This window comes from Nansenia antarctica, assembly GCF_963989245.1.
Source record: "Nansenia antarctica genome assembly, chromosome: 1".
NCBI lineage: Eukaryota > Metazoa > Chordata > Actinopteri > Argentiniformes > Microstomatidae > Nansenia > Nansenia antarctica.
The window spans coordinates 101,891,365-101,915,312 of record NC_137674.1 but is presented as its reverse complement, the minus strand read 5'-3'; the positions used below and the strand labels follow the sequence as shown (position 1 = coordinate 101,915,312).

General features: G+C 45.8%; 1 protein-coding gene across 1 annotated transcript in view; it reads right to left on the bottom strand.

Annotated features, from left to right (window-relative positions):
* Positions 1 to 23,948, bottom strand: part of LOC308155258 (ryanodine receptor 2-like) — a gene marked incomplete at both ends in the record, with an annotated part of 76,705 nt that overhangs the window by 8,727 nt on the left and 44,030 nt on the right. Inside the window, 38 exons of the mRNA XM_080528539.1 lie at positions 317 to 453; positions 947 to 989; positions 1,278 to 1,408; positions 1,951 to 2,175; positions 2,512 to 2,598; positions 2,858 to 2,990; positions 3,123 to 3,190; positions 3,621 to 4,954; positions 5,038 to 5,119; positions 5,228 to 5,332; positions 6,228 to 6,356; positions 6,556 to 6,644; positions 6,945 to 7,025; positions 7,260 to 7,333; positions 7,483 to 7,559; positions 8,209 to 8,288; positions 8,713 to 8,812; positions 9,093 to 9,137; positions 9,613 to 9,664; positions 10,486 to 10,613; positions 11,128 to 11,224; positions 12,366 to 12,478; positions 12,731 to 12,853; positions 13,320 to 13,379; positions 13,721 to 13,885; positions 14,072 to 14,164; positions 14,265 to 14,352; positions 14,555 to 14,795; positions 15,344 to 15,664; positions 15,961 to 16,091; positions 16,575 to 16,656; positions 17,980 to 18,227; positions 19,390 to 19,450; positions 19,808 to 19,857; positions 20,206 to 20,327; positions 21,535 to 21,611; positions 22,977 to 23,092; positions 23,392 to 23,515. Coding sequence (XP_080384665.1) covers positions 317 to 453; positions 947 to 989; positions 1,278 to 1,408; positions 1,951 to 2,175; positions 2,512 to 2,598; positions 2,858 to 2,990; positions 3,123 to 3,190; positions 3,621 to 4,954; positions 5,038 to 5,119; positions 5,228 to 5,332; positions 6,228 to 6,356; positions 6,556 to 6,644; positions 6,945 to 7,025; positions 7,260 to 7,333; positions 7,483 to 7,559; positions 8,209 to 8,288; positions 8,713 to 8,812; positions 9,093 to 9,137; positions 9,613 to 9,664; positions 10,486 to 10,613; positions 11,128 to 11,224; positions 12,366 to 12,478; positions 12,731 to 12,853; positions 13,320 to 13,379; positions 13,721 to 13,885; positions 14,072 to 14,164; positions 14,265 to 14,352; positions 14,555 to 14,795; positions 15,344 to 15,664; positions 15,961 to 16,091; positions 16,575 to 16,656; positions 17,980 to 18,227; positions 19,390 to 19,450; positions 19,808 to 19,857; positions 20,206 to 20,327; positions 21,535 to 21,611; positions 22,977 to 23,092; positions 23,392 to 23,515 — 5,512 coding nt within the window. The remainder of the gene's footprint in view (positions 1 to 316; positions 454 to 946; positions 990 to 1,277; positions 1,409 to 1,950; positions 2,176 to 2,511; positions 2,599 to 2,857; positions 2,991 to 3,122; positions 3,191 to 3,620; positions 4,955 to 5,037; positions 5,120 to 5,227; positions 5,333 to 6,227; positions 6,357 to 6,555; positions 6,645 to 6,944; positions 7,026 to 7,259; positions 7,334 to 7,482; positions 7,560 to 8,208; positions 8,289 to 8,712; positions 8,813 to 9,092; positions 9,138 to 9,612; positions 9,665 to 10,485; positions 10,614 to 11,127; positions 11,225 to 12,365; positions 12,479 to 12,730; positions 12,854 to 13,319; positions 13,380 to 13,720; positions 13,886 to 14,071; positions 14,165 to 14,264; positions 14,353 to 14,554; positions 14,796 to 15,343; positions 15,665 to 15,960; positions 16,092 to 16,574; positions 16,657 to 17,979; positions 18,228 to 19,389; positions 19,451 to 19,807; positions 19,858 to 20,205; positions 20,328 to 21,534; positions 21,612 to 22,976; positions 23,093 to 23,391; positions 23,516 to 23,948) is intronic.

Genomic DNA, 23,948 nt, shown 5'->3' with positions numbered 1-23,948 from the left:
GATAACAAAGAAAGTCTTAAAACCCCTGTGAGGATATCCCATTAGCTTCTTGCCAGCAAAGAGTAGAGGAGTATGCCCTGAAGCTTCTTTGGTAGTTTACCTATGTGAGTGAGTGACTGAATGACAGGGGCCAAACCTAGCCTTGTCACACACATACAGGAAGGATATATACAGTGCAGTGGTATATCACTTTAAGGGATGATGACCAGTGGAGGCTGGTGGAGGTAGAAATCGGAGGACAGGCTCTATTGTAATGTATGGAACGGAATGGAGGAATGGCGAACAGTGAGCAATGAGTGATGACAGATCCACTCACATAGCCGCCCAGGCGCCCTCTCTCTTCGGCCTCCTCCTCTCCTGTCCTTCGGAGCTGAAGTCCAGAGCAGCTTTGTCCAAGCCCAGCAGTTCACTCATGCGGTCGCAGCCATAAAACTCACCGTATTTATCCATCACCTGAGGGGAAGGGGTAGAGGATGACTGACTCAAACAAACAAAAGTTATTGAGAGTGCATAATTGCTACAGTCATTATACGGTCCATTAGTCTTGAGTCTGTTTTCATTTGACTGTCTTGTGTGAGAAGGGCTGTCCCTGACTCAAAGTTATGCGTTGTTATAAAACAGTTAGATGAAAACATTGTGATTGGCTGTTTTTTAATAGCTATTCCTTCTCCGCAATACATTTGAGTATCCCTTTCTCTTGACAAGGTTTGTAGTATTGGTAATTACGTATATTTCTCAGCGCAGGACAGAAACAATTACATTTAAAAATAATTACGTAATAATAATAATAATTAGTTTTCTTGTCACAATTATTCTGATATGTTGTGGGCAATAATGCCCTTGAGGCAGTGGTTTATTGTCAATATTGTCACTACAACTCCCCCTAACCGTAACGATATTGAAGATAAATCACTACGTCTTGAGCATTAGGTTGGTGAATACTTGCCTTCCTTTTCACAAACTTATCCCAGTAATTGCTGGGAAATGATCTGAAAAAGGGGACATAAAAGAACATCATAAAACAACCAATTTGTCAAGTTAACAATTAGCTCCACTACAAAAACCAAATGAGTTTGATAAGCCCAGCATGAAAAGTAATCGAGTGTTGCTAGTAATCAAGTGGGTGCTTCCCTTAACATTATTCTCATTGAGCTGAGTAGTTCACTGTGTAGTAGACCTACAGAGAGGAACTAAGAAGAGCTTATAAAGCAGCTATGAAAGGTTTACGAGCCGTTGTGAAAGACTTATAAGCAGTTATAAGGCTTCTAAGGACTCACTGTGTGTTAATGACTAGCCTGTCCCACTGCCCTTTGATGTCCTCCTCGGGTGGTTGTTCAGTGACGTAGATGCCGTCAAACTCCAGCTTCCTGGCCACGTCCTTCTCCCTCTTGAACACCACCAGTGGGACCTGGAGGGGACCGGCGCAGACAGGGGAGAGATAGACAGACCGTTACAACAGAAGACGGCGCTACCGATCCCTGGCCACCAAAACATCCCGTGTCAAAAACAGTTTTTTCCCCTCTGCCATAAGGACTCTCAACACCTGACTCACTGCACTTTATAAATTGTAAATTGTAAATATGTTCTTGTCTTGTGGTTATGTGTGTTCATGTCCATGTGACAGTTATGTGCAATGTGTGGATGTTTTTTGACACTACTGTATTGAGCTGTACCGAAAACAAATTCCACCGACCTAGGTCGTGTGGTCATTAAACGTTTCATTCATTTGGACTCACAAGGTTGAAGGTTCAACAGTTCAACTATATGACTATAGCTGCACTTCCTGTTTGAAGATGCTGCACTAAATTAAAAAGTAGGTCAGTGGAGGCTGGTTGAGGTAGAGAATGGACCAATTTTAATGCATGGAGTATGGATGGACCCATGGAACGGAATGAGCAACGGGATCAAATTCATAAGGGCTATGACCATAGACCATAAGCAGTACTGTACCTTCAAGCAGTAATAGCCAATGATGCAGCAGAAGGATATGAGGGTGTGTACGATGGCCAGGAAGCGGAGGGAGGGTTCCATGTAGCCAGTGCTCTCCTCCAGGACAAACTGGACACTGTTCTCCACCACGGGCTCCTGTTCTTCAACCAGGTCCACTGACCAGTCAGACAGCACTGCCGCCACCTCCTCATCTTCCTCACCCACAGCTGAGGAAGACGAGGACACCTGGAAAGCAGTCACAGTGAGAACGTTGGGGACAGAGGGGCACAGGGGAGGCTGGTGGAGGTAGAAATCAGAGGTTAGACTCATTGTAATGTATTGAACACATGAATCCTCATTCCATTCCGTGCATTTTACAATGAGACTATCCTTCGATTTCTACCCCCACCAGCCTCCCCTGGAGGGGCAGTGAGACAGGAGGACAGTAAGAGCGGCAGTCAACCCATCTCACACACCAGCCGCCTGTGTGTAACAACTATTTATACATGTTAGGGCATGAACCATAATTGAATGTGTTTTTCTACAAACAATTTCTGCTGGCAAACACATACCCGTACTTACCTTGTAGAAAAGGAGAATGAAGTTAATTGCGAAGGCGACAAACAACGCCAGCATCCGCATGTTGTAGAAATTCCTCGCAAAGTAGTTCTGAGAAGGAGAAATGTTTCAATTCAGAGGAATGGGAATATGGTCGTGTGTAACTGTGTGACTGTGTGTATTTTGTGTGTGTGTGTGTGTGTGTGTGTGTGTGTGTGTCTGTGTGTGTGTGCATGCGTGCGTGCGTGTGCGCGTGCATGTGTACGCCCGTCAGTGTGTGTGTGTATGTGTGTGTGTGAGTTTGTGTGTGCGTGCATGTGTACGCCCGTCAGTATGTGTGTGTGAGTTTGTGTGTGCATGTGCTGCCCACCAGCAGTCTCTTCTGATGGGTGGTTATCGTTTCCCAGACGGCTGACTCCTGAGGCTCTGGCTCCTCAGGTTTGGTTGAGTATCTCCTGGCTCTCCGTCTAGCCTTGGCCTCCTCCTTCTCAGAGTCTTCCCCCCTGAAAGATACACTGTTTTAATGCACCCCACTGTCATGCAAAACATACACTTTAGGTTTTTTTGTTTGATTATTATCGAGGCAGGTATATAATCAGACTTTGAGGGTGAGGGTACATTTGAGAGATACTCACTCTGCTTTCTCGGTCTCAGATACTTGTTCCTCTCTTTCTTCTCGGTCCCCCTCTCTAGCACCTTGAAACTGTAACCAATATCAGTATCAGGGGAGGCTGGTGAAGGGAGATATCACAGGATGGGCTCATTGTAATTAATGGAATGGAATGAGCATCACGTGTTTAATACCATTCCTCATTCCATCCCATGCATTACAATGACCCTGTCCTCAGTATGTATTAAACATCACCCTATAGCGCAGTACTTACCATACATCTATCACTCAATAGTAATACCAAAACACAATGGTATAGAGTTTAACTGAGCAAAACCAGAATGACTAAATATATTGACGTAAATACCGGTGACTTTAACTGACTAAAACCATGATGGCCAAACATAATTGACGTTAATAACGGTAAGTGAACTTAAAGTGCAATGGAAAAAGAATGGCTGTTTGTCACCAATATTTCATGCTGTGGAAACCGTCGATAATAACGTCAATAATGCTGTATTACCTGATACTTCCCAGCTGTCTCAGGAGTGGATCGTTGTCCAGTAGCTGCGTTGAAGAGGTCAGTCAGACTAGCCGTTAGGTCATGACCCATCAGTTTGTATTGACCTCCCTCCCTCCTCAACCGTAGACCAAAAACGTCTGACAGGACGCCAGCATCCCTTGAGGATACCCCTGTCTGACTCAGACCCCTCAGGTCCTCTTGGGAAGAGAAGATGGCAGAGTATCTCCTTTGTTGCTCACCTCCTGACCCCCCGGTGACCTCATCCAGTGTAGGGTCAAGGATACCTCCCAGCAGGTCGATCACCCTCATCCTCTTGGCCCCTTCGATGAGCCGGCCGCTTACGAAGGCTACGTACAGGACGTGGAGGAAGAAGCGAGTCACACTGCAGATGAAGTGGGCCAGACCCATGCAAATGACTCTGAAGAGGGAAAGGAACGCCATGAGCAGATCTCTCAGAGTCATCCTCTTGATCTGCCTCCTCAGGTTCTTGAAAGAGAGCATAGACGACAGCATCACTAACCCGTAGGGTAGAGCGAAGACCAGGAGCCAGACGGTGGAGATTGAGAAGATGCCCTTTTTAGAGCTCTCCTTCTGTCCTCCCTCACTCTTCCCAGCCTCTTTCTCTTCCTCCTCTCCTGCCTCTTTGCCCACAGACCTCTCCCCAGCATCTGTCCCAGATATCTGTGCGGCCAGCTGCATCTCAAAGATGGTGTCCTCGCAGAAGTTGACAAACATCTCCATCTTCTCCTTTTCCCCACCGTCGTTGACCACGTCAAAGATGAACTGCCTCTTGGACTCTTTCACCTGGGGCTTCTCCCACTGTGTCCGGTTGGACTCGCTGATCTCAAAGTAGACCCTCTCTATGCGCTTACCTCTGCCCAGGATCTCGATGCGACCCAGGCAGGGCTGGAAGTAGCTGAGGACACACCTAGCCAGCTCCAGGAAGCTACCCAGCCGCAAGTCGTGGGGCATGTGCTCTGAGAGATTGGTCAGGAGGACTGCTATGTTGAAGCCAATGTCTTTGGCCGGCTCATGGAAGCGGTCCACAAAGGCCTCGTAATCCAGGAGCTCACTTTCGTCTGCCTCTGTGCAGGAGAGGAGGAACTGGGTCTCGGGTTGGGAGTAGCGTTTGCAGCCCTCCATGGCCCTCTGGAAGTCCTTCTTGGAGATGCAGCCTTTACCGTCTGGGTCATACTCTTTGAAGGCGTCAGAGGATGTCAGATCTTTGAGTTTAAGGAACATGTCGAAGAACTTGAGGATCATCTCAACGTTGCTCGAAGATTCCACCAGCATGTCGACCATCTGCTTGCCGATAGTTCCATTGACTACATTTCCTATAAAGTAAATTTAAATGAGTAAATAACTATGGCGAATGTCAGTTCATCTTTTAACTCAACAGATATGAATCATACTGTACCTTCTAACAGGGACAGCAACATTACGACCATGTCCTTGTGTAAATCCATCAATTCTTTCAGAAGCTCAATTTGACTTGAATCCTGTGAATGGCAAATGTAATACAAAAAGGAATGAGAAACAATCACTTTGTCAATGGTTTGTTTGGTAAAAGAAAATGTGGGCAGAAAAAAAGTAGAAGAAAATCATACCTGAGAGAGCTTCATCTGCATGTGAGCAAAGACATGGAGGAAGCCCACCACTGCATCCCAGAGGCGACTGTGGGCCAGGCTCTGCTGGTTCCCAGTACACGGTCCCTGGACAAGGATACCAGAGATATCAACTAGTTCACCTTGAGTCAACTTTCAAGCACAATGGCATGTGAGCTGGTGAAAGGGGGAACAAGTCGGCAACCGACCAAATGTTCGAAGCTCATTTATGGGTGGTGACTGAATTTATTTCAAATGACCTTTAAGAACATTGATTCAAAACACAGTTTTACTGAAACATTGTTGAAAATCAATGACACACTTGCTAGGTTCGGTGAGTAATCCCCACTACTACCTAGTTAACTATAACACTATTTTACATTGTTATCAGGCTCACAAAACAAGCAGTGATAGCAAACTGGCTAGTTGTGCTAGTCCGCGGTTTGAGGATGTTTTAGAAGAAAACGTTAAATTGAAGTTGGCTTGCAAGCTAATCTTGTTTTGTGAGCCTGCTAACACAGTAAAGTAGTGTTCGCGTTTGTTAACTAGGTAGTAGTGGGGATTACTCACCGAATCCATTGCATTGCAATATTTTGGCTTACATTTTTCAGAATAAAAGTCATTTTGAACATTTGGTCGGTTGCTGACTTGTTCCCTGTTTCACCAGCAGCTTTCACATATCTTTTCGCTATTCGTTCATATTGTTTTTATTGTTTATATTGTTTAGCATTGTTCTTGTTGCAAAGCACTCTGAAACAATTGTCTTTGTAAATGCCTTATGCAAATACACAAAGCCTTATGCAAAAACAATTTGATTGATTGATTTGCCAGAAGGAGAGACGCCAGTGAGTAAATATCTTACATATGAAACCATTCCTCATTCCATGTAGTTCAATGAGCCCAACCTCCGATGTCTACCCCTACCAGCCTCCAATGGTTTAACCCCAAAGATATAAATAGCAATAGCAATGTTGAAACAATTGAGGCCTAGGTCTGAACTAACCTGTATATACTCTGTCAGAGAGTTGAAGACCTGCTTGGCCACGTTGATGGCCTTGGAGAAATTGCGCTGCCCATGCTCATCAATCACATCCTTCCCCGAATAATACCAGTAGAAGTCACTTATTGACTCCTTAAGGCAAGAGAGAATTAATCAGATTCATAGTAATAACCGTGGATAATATTATATCCATATACACACACACATACACACACACACATATATATATATACTGTATACATAATACATCTATACGTATATAAAGTAATATATCACCCTACTGCATCAATGTCTCATAAGCAAGCCCTGGTAGTGAAATCAAACAGATTACCTGTACTCTGAGAAGATAGTCCACAGTGGATATGATGATGTTCACAGTGGTGTTGTTTCCTGTTTGTGTCCTCAGATAATTCTGAAAATCTATAGAATATTTAGAGATGTGAGAGGATTTCAGCTCTAGCACAATTTACTGGAGATGACACAACACACAGGGGTTATAATGTGGATCAGAGGATAGAGAGGATATTGTTGGAGATACCAATCAGAGGACAGGCTCATTGTAATGCATGGAATAGAATGAGGAATGATATGAAACTCATAATTCTACTCCATGAATTACAATGAGCCCGGTGTCCGAATTCTCCCTCCACCAGCCTCCCCTGATGTGGACCTACTTTTACAGAAACTGGCTGATATGGTTATACTGATTGAGGTGAGCACCTGAGTTGTGTCCCTCACAAAGGAGCTGTAGAAAACGGAAAAGGTCACAGGTTAACTCCTCGTCAGGCATCACTTTCTCCCCTGAGAGAGAGAGAGAGAGCGAGAGAGAAAGGAGTGAGAGATAAAAGACAAACAAAGGAGAGAGAGAGGAGAGAGTGAAGAAGCGGGGGAAATACGATAAGAGAGAACAGAGATTCAGAAAACATTGATTATGGGCATAATATACTGTACAATCTCCAATTCAATGTCAAAGCCAAGGTTTTCACGATAAGCCCTCATTGAAATGCATATTTGATCTCCACGTGAACATCGTACCTGAGCTCTCCTCAATGGCCATGCCTAATCCCTCGGCTTTATTTTGCCTCTCAAATGCATTCAGATCCAGAACACTGAGCAGGAAAAAGACCCACACGACACATATAGAGGTTGAGTGCGGTACATGTATGGCGATAATTCCTGCCATGCTCGCTGCAACTGGGGCTGAAACTGCGGCTGAAACTGGTGACTTAAAGGATTATGCTGTGGTGTTGGTACCTACCTACAGGACTGTATGAGTCCTGCCACGCTCTGAAAGAACCCCACGTCCCTTTTCTCTCTCAGATAATCCAACATTTTCTGTCAAAGCATAAAGGTGACAGTGCCGCCATGAATACAGGATAAGTTAGATATGTCTCTAAAAATATATATATATGTTACAGTACATGTGGGAATACGGTACATGTGGGAAAACTAGGGTTAGGGTTAGGTGCTAGGGTGACTTGGTACATTCTGGCATGTCTAACCCCAACCCTAACCGTAACCCTAACCGTAACCCTACCCCTAACCCTAACCCTAACCTTAACCCTAGCATCCTAGCACCTAACCCTAATTTTCCCACATGTACCGTATTCGCACATGTACCGTAACATATATATATATTTTTTTTTTATTATTCTTTTTTTAAATTTAATTGTTAGTGTCGTCATGATGCTTGATAGTTATAACAAAAGAACACATGAATCCTTAGTTTAAAGTTGTCCAATTAGTCTAGTTGTCCATACCTGAACTAGCAATCAAAAGTTTGCTGTAGACAGAAGGAGCCTGTCATCAACATGTGGCCCAGGAGAGGTTGATGGAGGCAGAAATGGAGGACGGCCTCATTGCAAAGCATGGAATGGAATCAGGAATGGTATTGATACCACTCCTCCTTCTGTTCCATGCATTACAATGAGCCTGTCCTCCATTTCTGCCTCCACTAGCCTCTCCTGCTGTGGCCATGCTGTACCTGTTGGACAGCAGTGTTCCCTCCGTTGAGGATAGCGATGCCGAGCTTCAGAGTGGACGCCGCCATGGACCCCATGTCACCTGGGATCAGATGTGACAACTAGAACCAGTACGTTGGCTTACAGAGCAAACTTAATCGAATCAAACTTTATTTAAAGTGCATTTCACACAGGTGTCTTACACACTTTACAAAGACATGTCATGACAACATATCAACAAAAATATCTGCAGGAATGACATATCAACAAAGGACGTATACACTAAAACTGCCAAAGAATTCTGGAACGCTCACCACATGTGCCAAGTGTTTTATGTGGTATTTACCTAACAACAATACTTTGATTGGCTTCAAAATTAAGCATCATCATTTATGTGTTTTTGGTGAATAAGGTCACTCTTGTCAGTCTAGAATGTTGACCATGTATTCACCCTCTGCACTAAATGAGTTAGCACAGTGAAATAATTACAATAAGTATCTCAGTATTGACAGTTCTGTTCTGGTCACCTCGACTGGCGCTGATGTTCTGGAGGACCATCTCTGCCGCACCGCGGTCGTGCAGCCGGGCCTGCTGGTACAGCAGCTTCTGTTTCTCCATCTCCTTCTCCTGGTCCGCAACACATCAACCAATCAGAGGATGGCCTTGTTGTAAAGCATGCATTGAAATATGGAAGGGTATCAAACACGTTCATCCTAGTTGATTGGGTGGACGATTGCTTGTGATTGGTTTAAAGAGCTTTAAGAGTGACCTCCACTAGCTACCTCTGTCCCTCAGTCACTCTTAAAGCATTTAAACCAATGCCAATCAATCGTCTACTCAATCAACTAGCCAGTGATTCAGCTCATTTGGGACATCCTCGTAGCCCCGATCGTTGATGTTCTCTTACTTCAAAGCTTTTCACCTCCTCCTCGTCCCCCTCACCGTGACAACTCTGTGGAGGAAGTTGGGTGGGGAGATTGGAGCATTAGAGATAGGAGCAGAGGGCGAAAAGACACGGTGATACACAGAACAGAACCCCGACGGCTTAGCTGGTGATAAGAACATACAGCAGGGGACAGGCTCGTTGCAATGAATGGAATGGAATGAGAGGTGTGTTTGATACCATTCATCATTCAATTCCATGCATTACAATGAGCCCACCCGCTGGTTTCTGCCTCCACCAGCCTCCCTTGACATACACAGATACAGATAGATACAGATATATACAGATAGATACAGATACATACAGATATATACAGATAGATACAGATACATACAGATAGATACAGATACATACAGATACATACAGATGCATACAGATACATACAGATACATACAGATAGATACAGATACATACAGATACATACAGATAGATGTACATACTGAATGGCAATCAGTGTCACTGTGTGGAATTCTCTGTCACGTACCTTCGCCATGATGGCAGCGTAGGACATGTAAAGGCTGTCATCTCCAAGCTTACTGCAGTCAGATGGGAGAGAGATGTAAGATTCTGAGAGAGATGGAGCTGTAAATTAGGGGAGGCTGTTGGAAGTAGGATTTGGATGACGGTTCCATTGTAATGCATGGAATGTAGTGCCGAATGTGTGTTTGATACCATTCTTAATTCCATTCCTTGCATTACAATGAGCCCGTCCTCAGAGCTCTACCTCCACCAGCCTCCCCTGCTGTAAAAGCTTTAAAGGAGGTACACATGAAATATGGCTCCTCTGTGGCCACATGTCGAAATCGCAATTATAATGAGCTGTTCGTTAACTCTAGCCATTGGTACTTTCTAGCTTCCATCACAAAAATGGCTATCCAGACCATTGAAATAAGATCCTGACATGTCAAGTGAAAAGGTAATAATACAAATTGGACAAATTGAATACAATTACGGATAGTTTTGATTTGCCTACTTTCTGTAACAAGCTGCGATTTGACAACAGAGTGGCCGTACCGTCCCGGAGAAATCAATACCATAATACCAGTGCTATTCAAACATTGTCAGGGAGTTATTACTTTTGAACACTAACTTAATCCCTGCAGATTTTTCAAGGCCATTATATAATAAAATGCCATGTGTATCTCCTTTAAATATTGAACAAAGGATCAACTGTAAATGTATGATTCAATCATACATTCTCAGCAGAGGGATTTAAAACCTCTTTAAAAGTCTTATATTGAGAGGTTATACAGACACAGGCACAGACACAGACACAGACACAGACACACGCACACACACACACACACACACACACACACACACACACACACAAACACATGCACACACACGCACACACCTCCTCTCTGTCAGAGCGCTGCGGCTAAAGAGGGTGATGAGTTGGAGAAGAGGATCAATGCGCTTGGCACCATCCCCCCTCTCCCCTTCCTCCTCCTCTCTTTCAGACTGCTCATTCTCTCCTCCTCTCTGTAAAACAAACAGAGAGTGAAGCTCCCCTCCACCCACACTCTACAGTTGAGTCACCCCGTCTATCCACAGGACTGCGTGTTTCCTCATTGTTGTTTGTCTTGAAAAGCCCGGAAACCCTTTCTCAGCTGTGTGATTACTAGAGATATTGCTTTTTTCGGCTTTTTTTTATTTTTATCCAAACTTATTTTATGAACAAATAAAATAATAGCTTTCACAATCAAGTTAATATGAATCTCACATTTGTCCTCCGTCAAACAATAACTAGGAAATACGATTCAAGATTGGAGGAAGATATACACAAACAAATAAGTATAGCCCGAGTCATTCATTAAGGCTGCCACCTCAAGCTTCAACAAGAAGAGATGAGGCACCTTCAACTGGGGTCTAGAAGAACCTGTGAGTGCCTGTTGAGCATGCAAACTATGGCGACACTTTCAGACAAATCTTCTACCAATACTTACAGCCAAATCTTCTACCAATACTTACAGCCAAATCTTCTACCAATACTTACAGCCAAATCTTCTACCAACTTCTCCTCAAAGCTGTGGTCCTCAGCGGATATCCAGAGCTTATCATACCCCAGGAGGAAGAGATTGACAGCCCTGTGCCTATGAGGTGGGTGTGTGTGTGTGTATGTGTGTGTGTGTGTGTGTGTGTGTGTGTGTGTGTGTGTGTGTGGAGGGGTTGAGACAGAAGAGGAGAAAGATGAGTTATGATTAAGCTCATACTGGTAACACTAAAAGTCAGGGGAGGGTGGTGGAGGTAGAAGGAGGTAGAAGCTGGTTGGAGGAAGGGCTCGTTGTAATGCCTGGTACGGAATGAGGAAAAATAAATACAAATAAAACGAACACAACAAAAACAACAGAGAGAGACGAACGCACGGCAAAGGATAACAGTGTCTCAAGTGTGGACAATGTGAATGAGAGGTGCAGTAGATACCAGGGGTCGATGTGATTGATAACTTGATACGTATTCCATTCTGTGCATTACAATGAGTCTGTCCTCCGATTTCAACCTCCACCAGCCTCCCCTGCTCCCACGTATCTTATTGTTCCATGTATAAACCCAGTTAGCCTTTTCTATTCCCCCAGCTGTCGGAGAGTGGCTTCTGGGCTGCTCAGGCTACTACGATGTAACCGGCAGCCTGTCAGCCCTGAAATCACAGCACAGACCCCCCAGCATCTCCGATGCTAATGTCCCTGTGTCACATAATCTGCCTGACAGGGACTATGATGAATCGACTCATTAGGGTATTACATTGCCTCCCAAACACTATAGAAAACCCAGTCTATAATTAGTCAGGGATGCCCACCGACGGCATAGCTTTATGGCGCTGCCGCATCATTGGACGCCTCATTCCCCTGAGAGATTCAGGAGGTAGAAGATGAAGTTGTAATGATTTACTGTGGTCCCTTGCTGGTGGAATGCCCTGGTAGTATCACACTTTTGCACGTTTGTGCTTGGTTGGTGGCTGTTTCCTAATTTAGTGTTTTGTGATAATGGTACTGCAATTATTTGTGGCTTGCACTTAGTGGTATATTTGTACTTAATTAAAGGGTTCCCTTTATTTTACTTGATAAGCTGGTGTCCCTCTCATAACTACCTAATCTACTCAGGGGAGGCTGGTGGAGGTGGAAATCTGGGGACGGGTAATGCATGGAATAGAATGAGGAATGGTATCAAACACGTGAGCCCGTCCTCCGATTGCTACCTCTAGCAGCCACTACTACAGTAGGTCAGGTGGTCTACCTAGGCAGGTTGTAGAGGGGGGCCATCCGTAGGCAGGCCACCACGGCCCTCTTCCTCTGCTTGGACAGGACCTTGTGCCACACTGGCTTCTTAGTCCTCTGAGGGTGTTCCACCTAAGGACCACGTCAAACGTCAACATACCGTAACATTGTCAAACGTCAACATAACATTGTCAAACGTCAACATAACATTGTCAAACGTTAAGCTAACACAGAGGCTTGAGGAACCAAATTGTACACATACACAAGCACACACACACGCACACAAACACACACACACACACACACACACACACACACACACACCGAGTATTTTATATATATAAAAATCATTGGCTTAATGAAGTTATTGTGTGAGAAGCCCACCTGGTCCAGGTGGTGGAGGACACGAGCGATGTCCAGGAGCCTCTCCACGGTGGTCTGGGGGTCCGAGGTGTTCCCTGGCAGGCCTGGGGGGTCATCCTGCCACCTCACTCCTGGGCCCTCCTGCTGGTACAACCCCTATTACAGAACATTTGATAACAAATAACGTTTGATAATTACATATCATTTGGCTACTTTTTAAGATTAATTACCGTGTTACCTCGAGGCACCACTTATTACCGTCATGTGTGCTACAAGTTCCACTTGACCCATGATCCTACAATTTTAGGATTCTCATTATCGAGAAAACAGCCAAACCAAGTGTTGGACCGTTTTGCTAAAGTGCTACCAGATTTTAGATTGAATCCAATCTATGATCATCATTAACAGCCTAATTGTGCCGTTTCTAGCATGTTCATATAAAGACATTTTCAGACGGAGATGGTCATGGACATGATCGACACATACCATGTGAGAGAGATAATGGTTGGAGGACTGGACCTCGGGCTCATGAGCGATCAATGTGATAAAATCACAACAGGGTGACAAGGAAGAGTGGAGGTCACGTATGCCCTGTAATGGCTGCAATTACCTCGCTGTGACGCTGTAATAGGCCATTACGGATGCCCTCCCGTATCTCGTCGTCCGTGTCCTTCTGTGAAAAGCAATCATTGGCCATTTTCAACATTAGCAGATAATGGTAGCCCGAACTGTAGTGGAGCGGAGGCTGGCAGAGGTAGAAATCGGAGGACGGCCTCATTGTAATGCATGGTGTTCCGAGTGAGCAATGGTATAATACCTGTCCTCCGATTTCTACCAGCCTCCGTTGAGTCCAACACATGGCTCACATTTCAGCAACATGAGGAATGGATTAGTATGTCACTATGACTCAATGATAAGTGATATGGGAAGTGACAGGTCATTATGACATGTCATCCCATGTTACGGTGTTAGGACTATCTGTTGAGGCGGAGGTGCGCGTTTATTCCACACCTGAGCGAAGCGGCTTTTGGCCAGTGTGATCAGTCCCTGGCTGCACGTGGAACACGCACTCAGGCCTAGAGGTAGGAGTCTCTTTAAAGCCGCTACGATGAGGGAGGTGTGCGTGGAGTAGCGATCTCCCTTCCTCTTTATCTTCCTCCTCTCCTGATCCGACTTCTAGGGATAAAATAATCATGTAGGTATTAATAACCATATTCATAAAGAAATAGCCCCAAGTTTCTCCTGACCACATAACCTGACTGCGAAATAGCTCAGAGGTATTTCCTGGTCAGATCATGTGGTCAGAATGGTCTCCTTTGTGGGTTAGAGACGTAACTTTGATCTTTCCCTCAGCGTGCTCACCTTGGACATTTTGTTATTGTTGTTGTTGACCAAGAAGGCCATGTTGTTGATCTCGTTCTGGACCACGTAGTTCTGCTCCTCCCATTTGAAGTTCTGTGGGAGCAAATCAGAGAAAATGACACAGATAAGAATACTGACAGTTTCCAAGTGTTTGTGGTTTTCAGGACAACCAACGCATGGCGATTCCCCTTACGTGAGATTTAGCCCAGAATATGAAAATCTCAGCCGCCATGCTGAACAGCCTCTCTGCCTCAGGAAGCGGTTCCCGCAGCCAGTTTGCTCTGAATAACAAAATGAGAAAACAAAGAACAAAATGGAAAAACAATGTATGAATATGTATATACAGTATGTACAATGTATGTATATGTATTTTAAACATTTGTCATCCAGAAACTTTTCATTCTCAACTTTTCAACACTTCCAAACGTTATCTCCCCAATAACCCCCCCCCCCCCCCCCCAATTGCTCGGTGGCGCCCCCTACCTATTGTAGTCCACGAACGGGATGAGGAAAGGGTAGAAGGCATAGAGGTCTCGCACAAGCACCGTGAACTTCTCCTGGATCTGTAGCTCCGCCTCCGACACATCACCCCGCCCCTCCGTCTTCATCTGCTCCTCTTCCAGCAGCACTGACTCCGCCCTCTTCTTCAGCTTCTCCATCAGTGGCAGGAAGTGGCTTCTCAGCAGCTGGGGGTGGGCCTTGCAGATGATTGGCTGGGAGACAACTGACGGGAGACATGTGGACTGAATGCATAAGATGACTGAGGGATGAGTCCTAAAGAACCCATTAGGGATGTGAACATGGATCTGAGTACACAAGCACCTCTACCTGAACTCATAATCGATTAGGAAAAATCCCTACCTGAAAATCTATTCAAACCTTGTGTGGTGCTACTTTACCAGGATTGCGAGGATTTCTCCTCAGCTGTGAGAAAGCACAAGAGGGAGGTGCTGGTGCACTCACACTCACACACACACACACACACACACACACACACACACACACACACACACAGCACTGTGCTGGAGGAGCGAGGGAGAGGGATCTGTTTGCTTTCTATTTATTCTTTCAATTTTGTTCTGGATAATAAAGTTGCTGATAAAGTGACTAAAGCGGCTGTTAACTATAATGACAACACACAACCTAAGGCAGAGCAGAGTGGAGAGAGAGAGAGAGAGAGAGAGAGAGAGAGAGAGAGAGAGAGAGAGAGAGAGAGAGAGAGAGAGAGAGAGAAAGAGAAAGAGACAGGGAGAGAGCAGTGGGGCTACCAACCTGCCAGGTGCTTCATCCAGTCCCCCTGACCCGTGCCCAGGTGTTTGTGGATGATGCGGAGGATGTTCCCCAGCAGGGTGCTGGCATGCTGGGAGGTGAGGGAGGTGCAGACCGGGCTCTCCAGCAGGCCCTCTGGACCCCGCTGCCACCAGTGAGACACGTAGCTGCAGAGGAGGGGCAGGGTGACCTCGGTGACGTGGGCACACTGGGCCTGGCGTGCCCCCGTGCCAGCCTCCGCCAGCTCCTCTACCTCCCCCAGAGCCTGCTCCAGGGACGGGAGGAGAGGACACACCTCCTCTACATGCTCTGGAACTCCCACATCTGGAGTAGAGATAGAGGTGGTGGGGGAGAGGAAGAGGAAGATAATGTAGAGATGGAGGGGGAGGGGAGGGGGGCGGCGGGGGAGGAGGAGGAATTACAAGATATTCCGGAAGACATTTAATGCCAAATGTCAGAAGACAGACCATTAAAAATAAATGTAGAGTTTGTGTGTGTGTGTGTGCGTGTGTGTGTGTGTGTGTGTGTGTGCGTGAGGGGTGTGAGCGCACGTGTGTGTGTGTGTGTGCGTCCGTGTGTGTGTACATCCGTGTGTGTGCATGCGAGTATGCGCGTGTTACCCTCTCTCTCTCCCGGGCGCATGGTGTTGTAGATGGAGTACGCGTTGCCTCCGTTCAGAGACGGCTCCAGGAAACAAACGGGGAAAGCACCTGACAGCGCTGCCAGACAAGCCCCCGCTGCCGGCCTCTGCCTGCAGGAACACACTCAGGCTGAGGAGGAGGAGGGAGACAGCTCGGGAAAGCACAATCAAGACACATCAGAGGAGGCAGGTGGAGGTGGACATTGGAGAACGGGCTCATTGTAATGCATGCTTCTTCTCCGTGGCACAAACAAGCCCCCTGCCTCTCATTGTCTCTGGGACTTCCACCACCCCCCCCCCCCCCCCTTCACGTCAACTTGCCTTGAACAGCTGCGGACAGAAATCTGTGCTCTTTACAGCAAGTTTGTTTACACTCTCCATCTCGGTTGGCATTGGTTGACAGTTGCTGCACAGACGCCAGCGATTATGTCCCACTCGCGCCTCCTACTACTACTACTACTACTACTACTACTACTACTACTACTACTACTACTACTACTACGTAGTAGGAAAACTAAATATCATGCTGTAGAGTATTCTGAGTCGTAAGTTTTTTTTTTCTCTGCTCAGCAAACTGGCACCGTTATACCGTACCCCTCCATGTGGACGCTTGCGCTGGTGCCCAGGGAGTAGAGGCTGTTGAGGATCTTGTAGCACGACACCTGGATGCTGTCCACTGTAAAGGAGAAGGTGAGACTGTAAGGTAACACCTTCATAAGCTTCCAGTACAACTCCACATCCTGTTGGCTGCATTCATCGCAGGGGAAGCTTGTGGAGGTAGCAATTGGAGGACGGGCTCGTGGAGCCGTGGAGCGGATTGAGGAATGATCCGACATCAGACCCGCTGATTCAATGCCAAGGATAGAAGAAAGTTGATACAGTCCGTCTACAACAGGTGAGACTTGATTAATGTGATGACTAGGTCGTAACTAATGACTGGAAGGCCACAGTGATCAATGACAGATGAGAGTACGCCGCCAGCCCTCCCGACACCTTGTGAACGACTGAGTGACGTAAGGCGACCGGGTTTCAAAGCTAGCGAGAGTAGAGGGGAGGGCCTCTCTGAATGATTTAAGAGGGGTGATAGCCAGCTGTTCACTGACATTTCACCAGCTTTCTAACATATGGAAGAAGGTGATAAACACAACTGAAAATGTATGAGGCTCTTGTGAACTCCGGTTTGGCAGTTGGATGATTTATTCACACTTTATGAATGCTACCTCAGGTTTTTGTGTCCGTTCGGAACACAGGGGATCTTAAATGTAAACCTGGGGCAAGGAACGTAAACATAAGGGGGTGAAGAGAACAGGGGCCTCGTTTATAAAACCGTGCGGAGGATTCACGTCAAAAGGTGACATACGGACGAAACACAGGAAGTGCTTACGCACAGAAATATTCAGATTTATAACACAGTGCACACGCACGTCCCACGCCGGTTTCCCTTTATAAATCACAATCAACTTGAAATTTAGCGCATATGAGCGAGGGTCTTCTCCCACCCTTCCGCCCATAGTTGCCTATAAATAATCAGTAAAACCTAATTAATATTCATCCGTACTGACTGCATGATGACAATGACAGTCGACCAAAAAGCAAAATAAATACATTTCACCCAGTGCGCAATAGTTCTGTGCATAGAACATGTGATAACAATATATGAAACTGTGCACTCGTATCTGCCTGACTGAGGCAATCGAAAACGGCATTAGTTTAATGTAATTTGTCCTACTGTTCATCTTATTATTTATGAGAATGAATTTCATAACATGCAAGTATTGTTTAATAATTACAGATGATTCCCGATTAAACTACAACATTTGAGGGGGTTTGTGAACTCCAGGGACCTCTTCCCTTATATAATATGTGAGAAGTCATATTTCGATTTATTTTACACAATGGTATCAGTTTCAAAGCGTTTCTCGACACTGACCTCTGCTAATGTCTAATTACTGAAACCCTCAAGTCAGTCTACCGAATAAAATACTACGAATAGACTTACCCAGGAGGTCCTCTCCATACTGGTTGTGGCTGAGATGTTCAAACAGGGCGGTGAGAGTGGGCAGGAGGGCGGTGGTGGTGTAACCCAGGACCTGGCTGACCCCTCTGGGCTGGGCTCTGCTCTGGGCTAGTGACCCCAGGGCCATGGAGAGGTTCTCCACAGTCACCTCCAGGTCCACCGCCGCAGCCTCCAAGAAGGAGCGCAGAGAGGCCCTGACTGACTCTGCTGGGGCAGTCTTCATCAATGTCCTGCAGAGGTTCATCATTATCATCATCATCACCATCATCATCATCATCATCATCATTGTCATCATCGTCATCATCCTTCATCTTCATCATCCTTCATCATCAACATTCATCATCATCATCAGTCATCATAAATGCCTTTACTGATGCCAGACTTTATCTGGTCATAAGGGCCATCGAGTGATAATGTACCATACTGCCCTACACACTGTCAAAGATGAGGAAGATAATTGTGTAATAACAGCAGACTGACTCTCTGTATCCGCTTGTTAAGTCTGACGTCAAAAGTGACGTTTAGCCATTTCCGAGGCCAAATCAGAAATTCTCCGCACCGGAGTACCTGTGAACTACAGCGGTAGAATGACAGTTTAATCGTTTTTTAGACTCGGATCTATTCATACAACAAGGGACACAGCACTTTACCGTTTTCTCCATATTGTCAGGGTATTTGAGCCTCGGAAAAGCGCTATATAAATATAATTAATTATTATTATTATTTCGGCATCTCGAAGACAGCGCCTCAGCCAACGTTGGCCCCGGAAATACGTCACGACTTAACAAGCGGATAAAGAGTCTTCCCAGCACCACTAAGCATAATATACTACCTCACTACACCAAGACCTGCATGTCTATGTACTGCTTGGAAATAGACTACTGTTTATTGCACAAGTCAAATATTTAGACATGCATCTAAACATGCAACGTCTCTAAAACATCTTGTAGCACTAAAACGCGGAAAACCTCACTTTTGTTAAATTAAATAAATCACACTTGAGTCACACTTGAGTCATTTAACATTTACAACAACATCATGTGTTTCTGGTCCTTATCAGGAGAGTCAGTGAGATAGTTGTCTCCTCTGAAAGGGAGACCTGACACTAACACGTGTGTCTCTATCTGTGTCTCCAACAAGTATCAAACTCCATTCCACATTCCATTCCATGCATTACAAGGAACCTGTCCTCCGATGTCCCCCTCCACCGGCCGCCCCTGACAGTGGTATGACCAGTACCCTACATGACAGCAGCTGTGCCATGGTCCTGGGGGACGGCCATGCTGTGACTGGGTTGAGATCCTGGGTGAGAGAGAGAGACAGAGAGAGAGAGAGAGAGATGGAGGGAGAGAGAGGGAGAGAGAGAGAGAGAGAGAGACACCAGTACAGTACCTGGCATCTAATGACTGTGCCAGCACGTGGAGACAGCTGACGACGGATGAGGCATCGCTCCCTGAGGAAAGAACGGGAGAAGATACAACGATGATGGCTAATCTGAGAGACTGTTAGAGTCTAGGAGGGCTTAGGGGTACTGAGATCAGCGGAGGCTGGCGGAGGCAGATGTCAGGAGACGGGTTCATTGTGATGCACGGAACGAGGAACGGTATCAAACATGCGTTCCTTATTGCATCCCGTGCATTACGATGAGCCCGTCCTCCGATTTCTACCTCCGCCGGCCTCCCCTGATGGAGACAGATAGGCTAAGCATGCAGACAGAGCAATGATGAAAACATTTACAAAACGAGACAGGAGACGTAAACAACACATCAGTGAGTCAATAAGCTCAGTGTTAACTCCACTCCATCCTTACCAAACACTGAGATCCTATGCCTGACAAGAGCTCCCAGTTTGCAGAACAGGCTGGAGGAGGGAGAAGAGCAAGATAGAGAAAGGTAGATAGATAGGTAGGTAGACAGATAGATAGATGGATGGATAGATAGTAAGACAGAGAGAGAAGGATGAAATATGAAATGCCTATTATGAGAGTGTACAGTTATAAATTATATCTAGGTCTATATGTCTACAACACACGTTTGACATTTGAAGAGTATGACATTCAACATCAACCCTCAAGGACTATCTATGTGTATTTTGTGTGTGTGTGTGTGTGTGTGTGTGTGTGTGTGTGTGTGTGTGTGTATGTGTGTGTGTGTGAGAGAGGAGGACCAGACACAGTGTTTGAGAGAGGACAATGGGATCAGCTGGTACCTGGTGACCATCTCCTTCTCCTTGTTGGAGGCATGTCCTCCGTTGCCAAGGGAACTGGCAGAGGTGGACAGGAAGTAAAGGTGATGGTTCTTCAAGTACTGCTCCACCAGGGGCAAGACTACCTGTGTGAAGGGTCAGAGGTCATTTGGCTAGCATTTCCTCGACTCCCTGCCCTTGCTAATGTGTGTGTGCCAGTCAAATCCCATGGGGCTTTCGGACTGTCTAGAATCCTTCGCTTTCTTCTAACTCTCCTTGACCTCGCTAGAAAAAGTCGATAAGGGAGGTCAAGGACAAGTTACAACGAAAGGAAAAAGGTTTCATTGCACAGCCCCAACCTCCCCATGGTCTACCCTGTACATAGCGTATAATAGGATCCGGTCATAAACCGTTATCATTGTGACATGCATTCCTCATTCCTCGTTCCTCATTCCGTTTCATGCATTACAATAAAAGGATAGGGAGATGGCATAGTGTCTGCTGACTCTCTAGCGCCCTACGGTGGTGAACCTGCCAGTTTACTAAAGTTGTTTTCCTGATCTCAGTATTGTATCTCTGTCAGTATTGGCTGGTGGAGGTAGGACAGGCTCATTGTAAAGTATAGAACGGAATGAGGAATGGTATCAAACACGCCTTAATCCATTGCGTACTCTGATTTCTACATCCACCAGCCTCCACTAGTCTGTGTATGGAGAGACTGCAGGTTTGAACTGGCTGACTGCAGGTTCGGCCTGGCTATCTGCGGGCTTTGTCAATGGCCACATCTGATTATGCCAACGACGTGTGTTAAGCGACATGTGCTGGGCTCAACGCAAGATACGACACCGCTTGCACTCAGAGTTCAATTCATTTGAACTCCAGGGGGCACAGCTTGTGCCACCTCAAACCTCCGTGGCCCAAGACGCCACTTAGGCAACAGCTGATTAGGGAAAGGCCGCCGCGTCCTCTGTTGAACGATCAGTTTGTTCTTGTCCTTGTCATGTGAACAGTGCTTGAGTCTCTGTTATTCTTCTTAGACGGAGCGTGGGAAGCTTAATCAATGACATGATTCCAATGCCCACGCCTACATGGATTACCGAAACGGCCGAATCAATTCGGGAGCCGTGGTGTCCTTTCACTTAACCGGGTTGCCCATGGCAACCTCCCGACATCACTAATGACATCAGTGTGTGGTCTGGAGAAATGGCTGAAATGGCTGAATGAAGCCGAAGCAAGCAGCACTGGAGGGTTGAAAACTGTTCGCACCCCACTGGATTCATATCCTCCTACGATATCTCTATACGGCAGACTTGAGGAGATTGCTTCTGCTTCTGGGTTTGCGGGGTGACCAACCTTGCAAAAGAAATGAATCTGCTGCTGGTGGGGAGCTCTCTCCCCTTTGGTCATCTGTCCTCTGGCCTGCATCACCTCTGAGGAAAGACATGCAACATTTAACATTATATAGGTACATGAGATACTGGGGAGGCTGACAGAGGCAGAAATCGGAATCCATTCCATGCATAACAATGTCGACAATCGAGTCCTCCGATTTCTGCCTCCACCAGCCTCCTCTGCATCTCCTTTGCATCTCATTACAATGAGCCAACACACCATAGTAGTAAGGTAGTAGTAAGTAAGTGGAGGTAGTAGTCATTGTAATACATGGAACGGAACGAGGAACGATATCAAACACACTTGATTTCTACCTCCCCCAGCCTCCCCTGATGGGAAGCTAGAAGATATAACTTTCATTCCTCACATCTTTTTTTTTCATATTACCCTTTTTTTTTTACACTACAGGCATTGACCTGCACATTGACTCACCCTGAGGTAGTGCTTTAAAGTGAAGAATGCCTGAAGGCAAATAAGTTGGTGCAAAATATGATTGTATGTGCACAGCATACCCTCTAGAGCCCAGACCCGTTCAGAACAGTTGTGTGTGGATCAGATATGGAAGCTGTGTAGTCTCTCTTGACCAGGCCTACAGATACAGCTAGCCAACGTTGTCGGAAGACACAGCGGGGATGAGACAAGAGCAGCTTCTCGAAAGTTCTTCTCCCCAAATCCGCCCTCCTCCACTACCCCATGCATATCTGACAAGACTGGTAGGTGTAGGTGTGAATCAGTGGCGGCTGGTGGAGGTAGAAATCGGGCTCATTGTAATGCATGGAATGGAACGTTTGATACCATTCCTCATTCCATTCCATGGATTTTTCCGAGTCTGTGGGAAAAAAAGGACTGGGTTTTCTTCGATGCTAGGAAACAATAGGAGGGCTGTGAACAGCAGTGTTGTTTGCACATTGTCAGGTCCACAGTGGTCTCATGACTTCTCTGCACAGGCCGAAAGCTATGTTAGCTTATCAAAGCTTATAAAGAAAAGTATTTTAGGGACTGCTACGAACATAGGCAGTCTGACAAAATCTCTGCCCTTCTTTTTTTTAGATACGCATGAATACAAATATTTGTGACACAATTTAAAATATCTTCCCTCTCACTTGCACTTTGTTGTCGAGCTACTTTCACCAGTTTCTATTACGAAATACGAAACCTATCGTTGACAAACCTCTCAGTCTGCATGCCTGTAGTGGCTACATTGTCAGTCTACGGGGTGGACCGCTACCATTGGATTTCAAGCCACTCAAGCATCCTCTAATTATAAACATCAGGGCAGATGGGGGGGGGGGGGGGGGGTGGAACTTTCAGGAATGAAATGCAGATCCAGTCTCATGTCCATCTGTTGTTTCCCTAGGGGGCTGTGTGACTACCAGCCTTACCCAGCTGACTAGCATCCTTACCCAGCTCCAGCATGTGTTCCTGGGCCTCCTCTGTGTAGGAGAGGAGCTGCTGGAGGAAGGTGTAGGCGAAGCGTTTGGCTATGGTTGGAGAGTCCATCTCCACTGCCTTCCTGTCCCTGCACACAGAGAGAATAACCAGTAGAGCCATAATCTTAATAAGCAGTCAAAAAGACAAACTGTATCCGTCATTGACATCTCATTGTTTTTGTTGATCGCTCTTTTTTGTTTTGTGTGTCTTGCTTTGAACCACATTCATGGACCATACGTGTACAGCTAAAAGAATGGACAAAATAGTAGACAAAACATGACATGATTGTACAAGTTGCTGAAACTGAAATAAAAACTGTAAAAAAAAATAAAAAAAAGACAAACTGTAGATTCTACCAGGTGGTGGTAGAAATCAAAGGTCTCTCACCTCCACACTGTGAACCCGTTGAGCAGGAAGAATTTGAGGATGTCCTGGGCTTTCTCTCGGAGTTTGCTTTTCTCTTTGGCAATGAGAGAGTCAAAGGGCACCAGCATAGAATGAACACTGCCCCCTAGAGAAAGACATTACATCTGTTAGATCAGTAGGCTGGATATGAGTTCTAGCTGCACATGGGACACTCACTGTGTTGCCTGGTTTCAAGCTGCCAAAGGTACACTGCATCACAGGGGAGGCTCACTGAGGTAGAAATGGAGGACGGGCTCATTGTAATTCATGGAATGGAATGAGAAATGGTATAATTTACATTACATTTACATTTTTGGCATTTAGCAGACGCCTTAATCCAAAGCGACTTACAACAAATACATTTGTCTAAGTAAGTGAATCATCTATCCATCAGTCATCGCAAGAGAAAGTAATCTATGCTCGGGCCAGGGGCCATTTGCAGCAGGGACGTGCAGTCAGGAGAGGCAGGGGAGGCAGAGCCTCACCAATCACACTCCAATGAAAATAGCTGTTATGAAAAGTAAAAAAGAAAAAGAAAG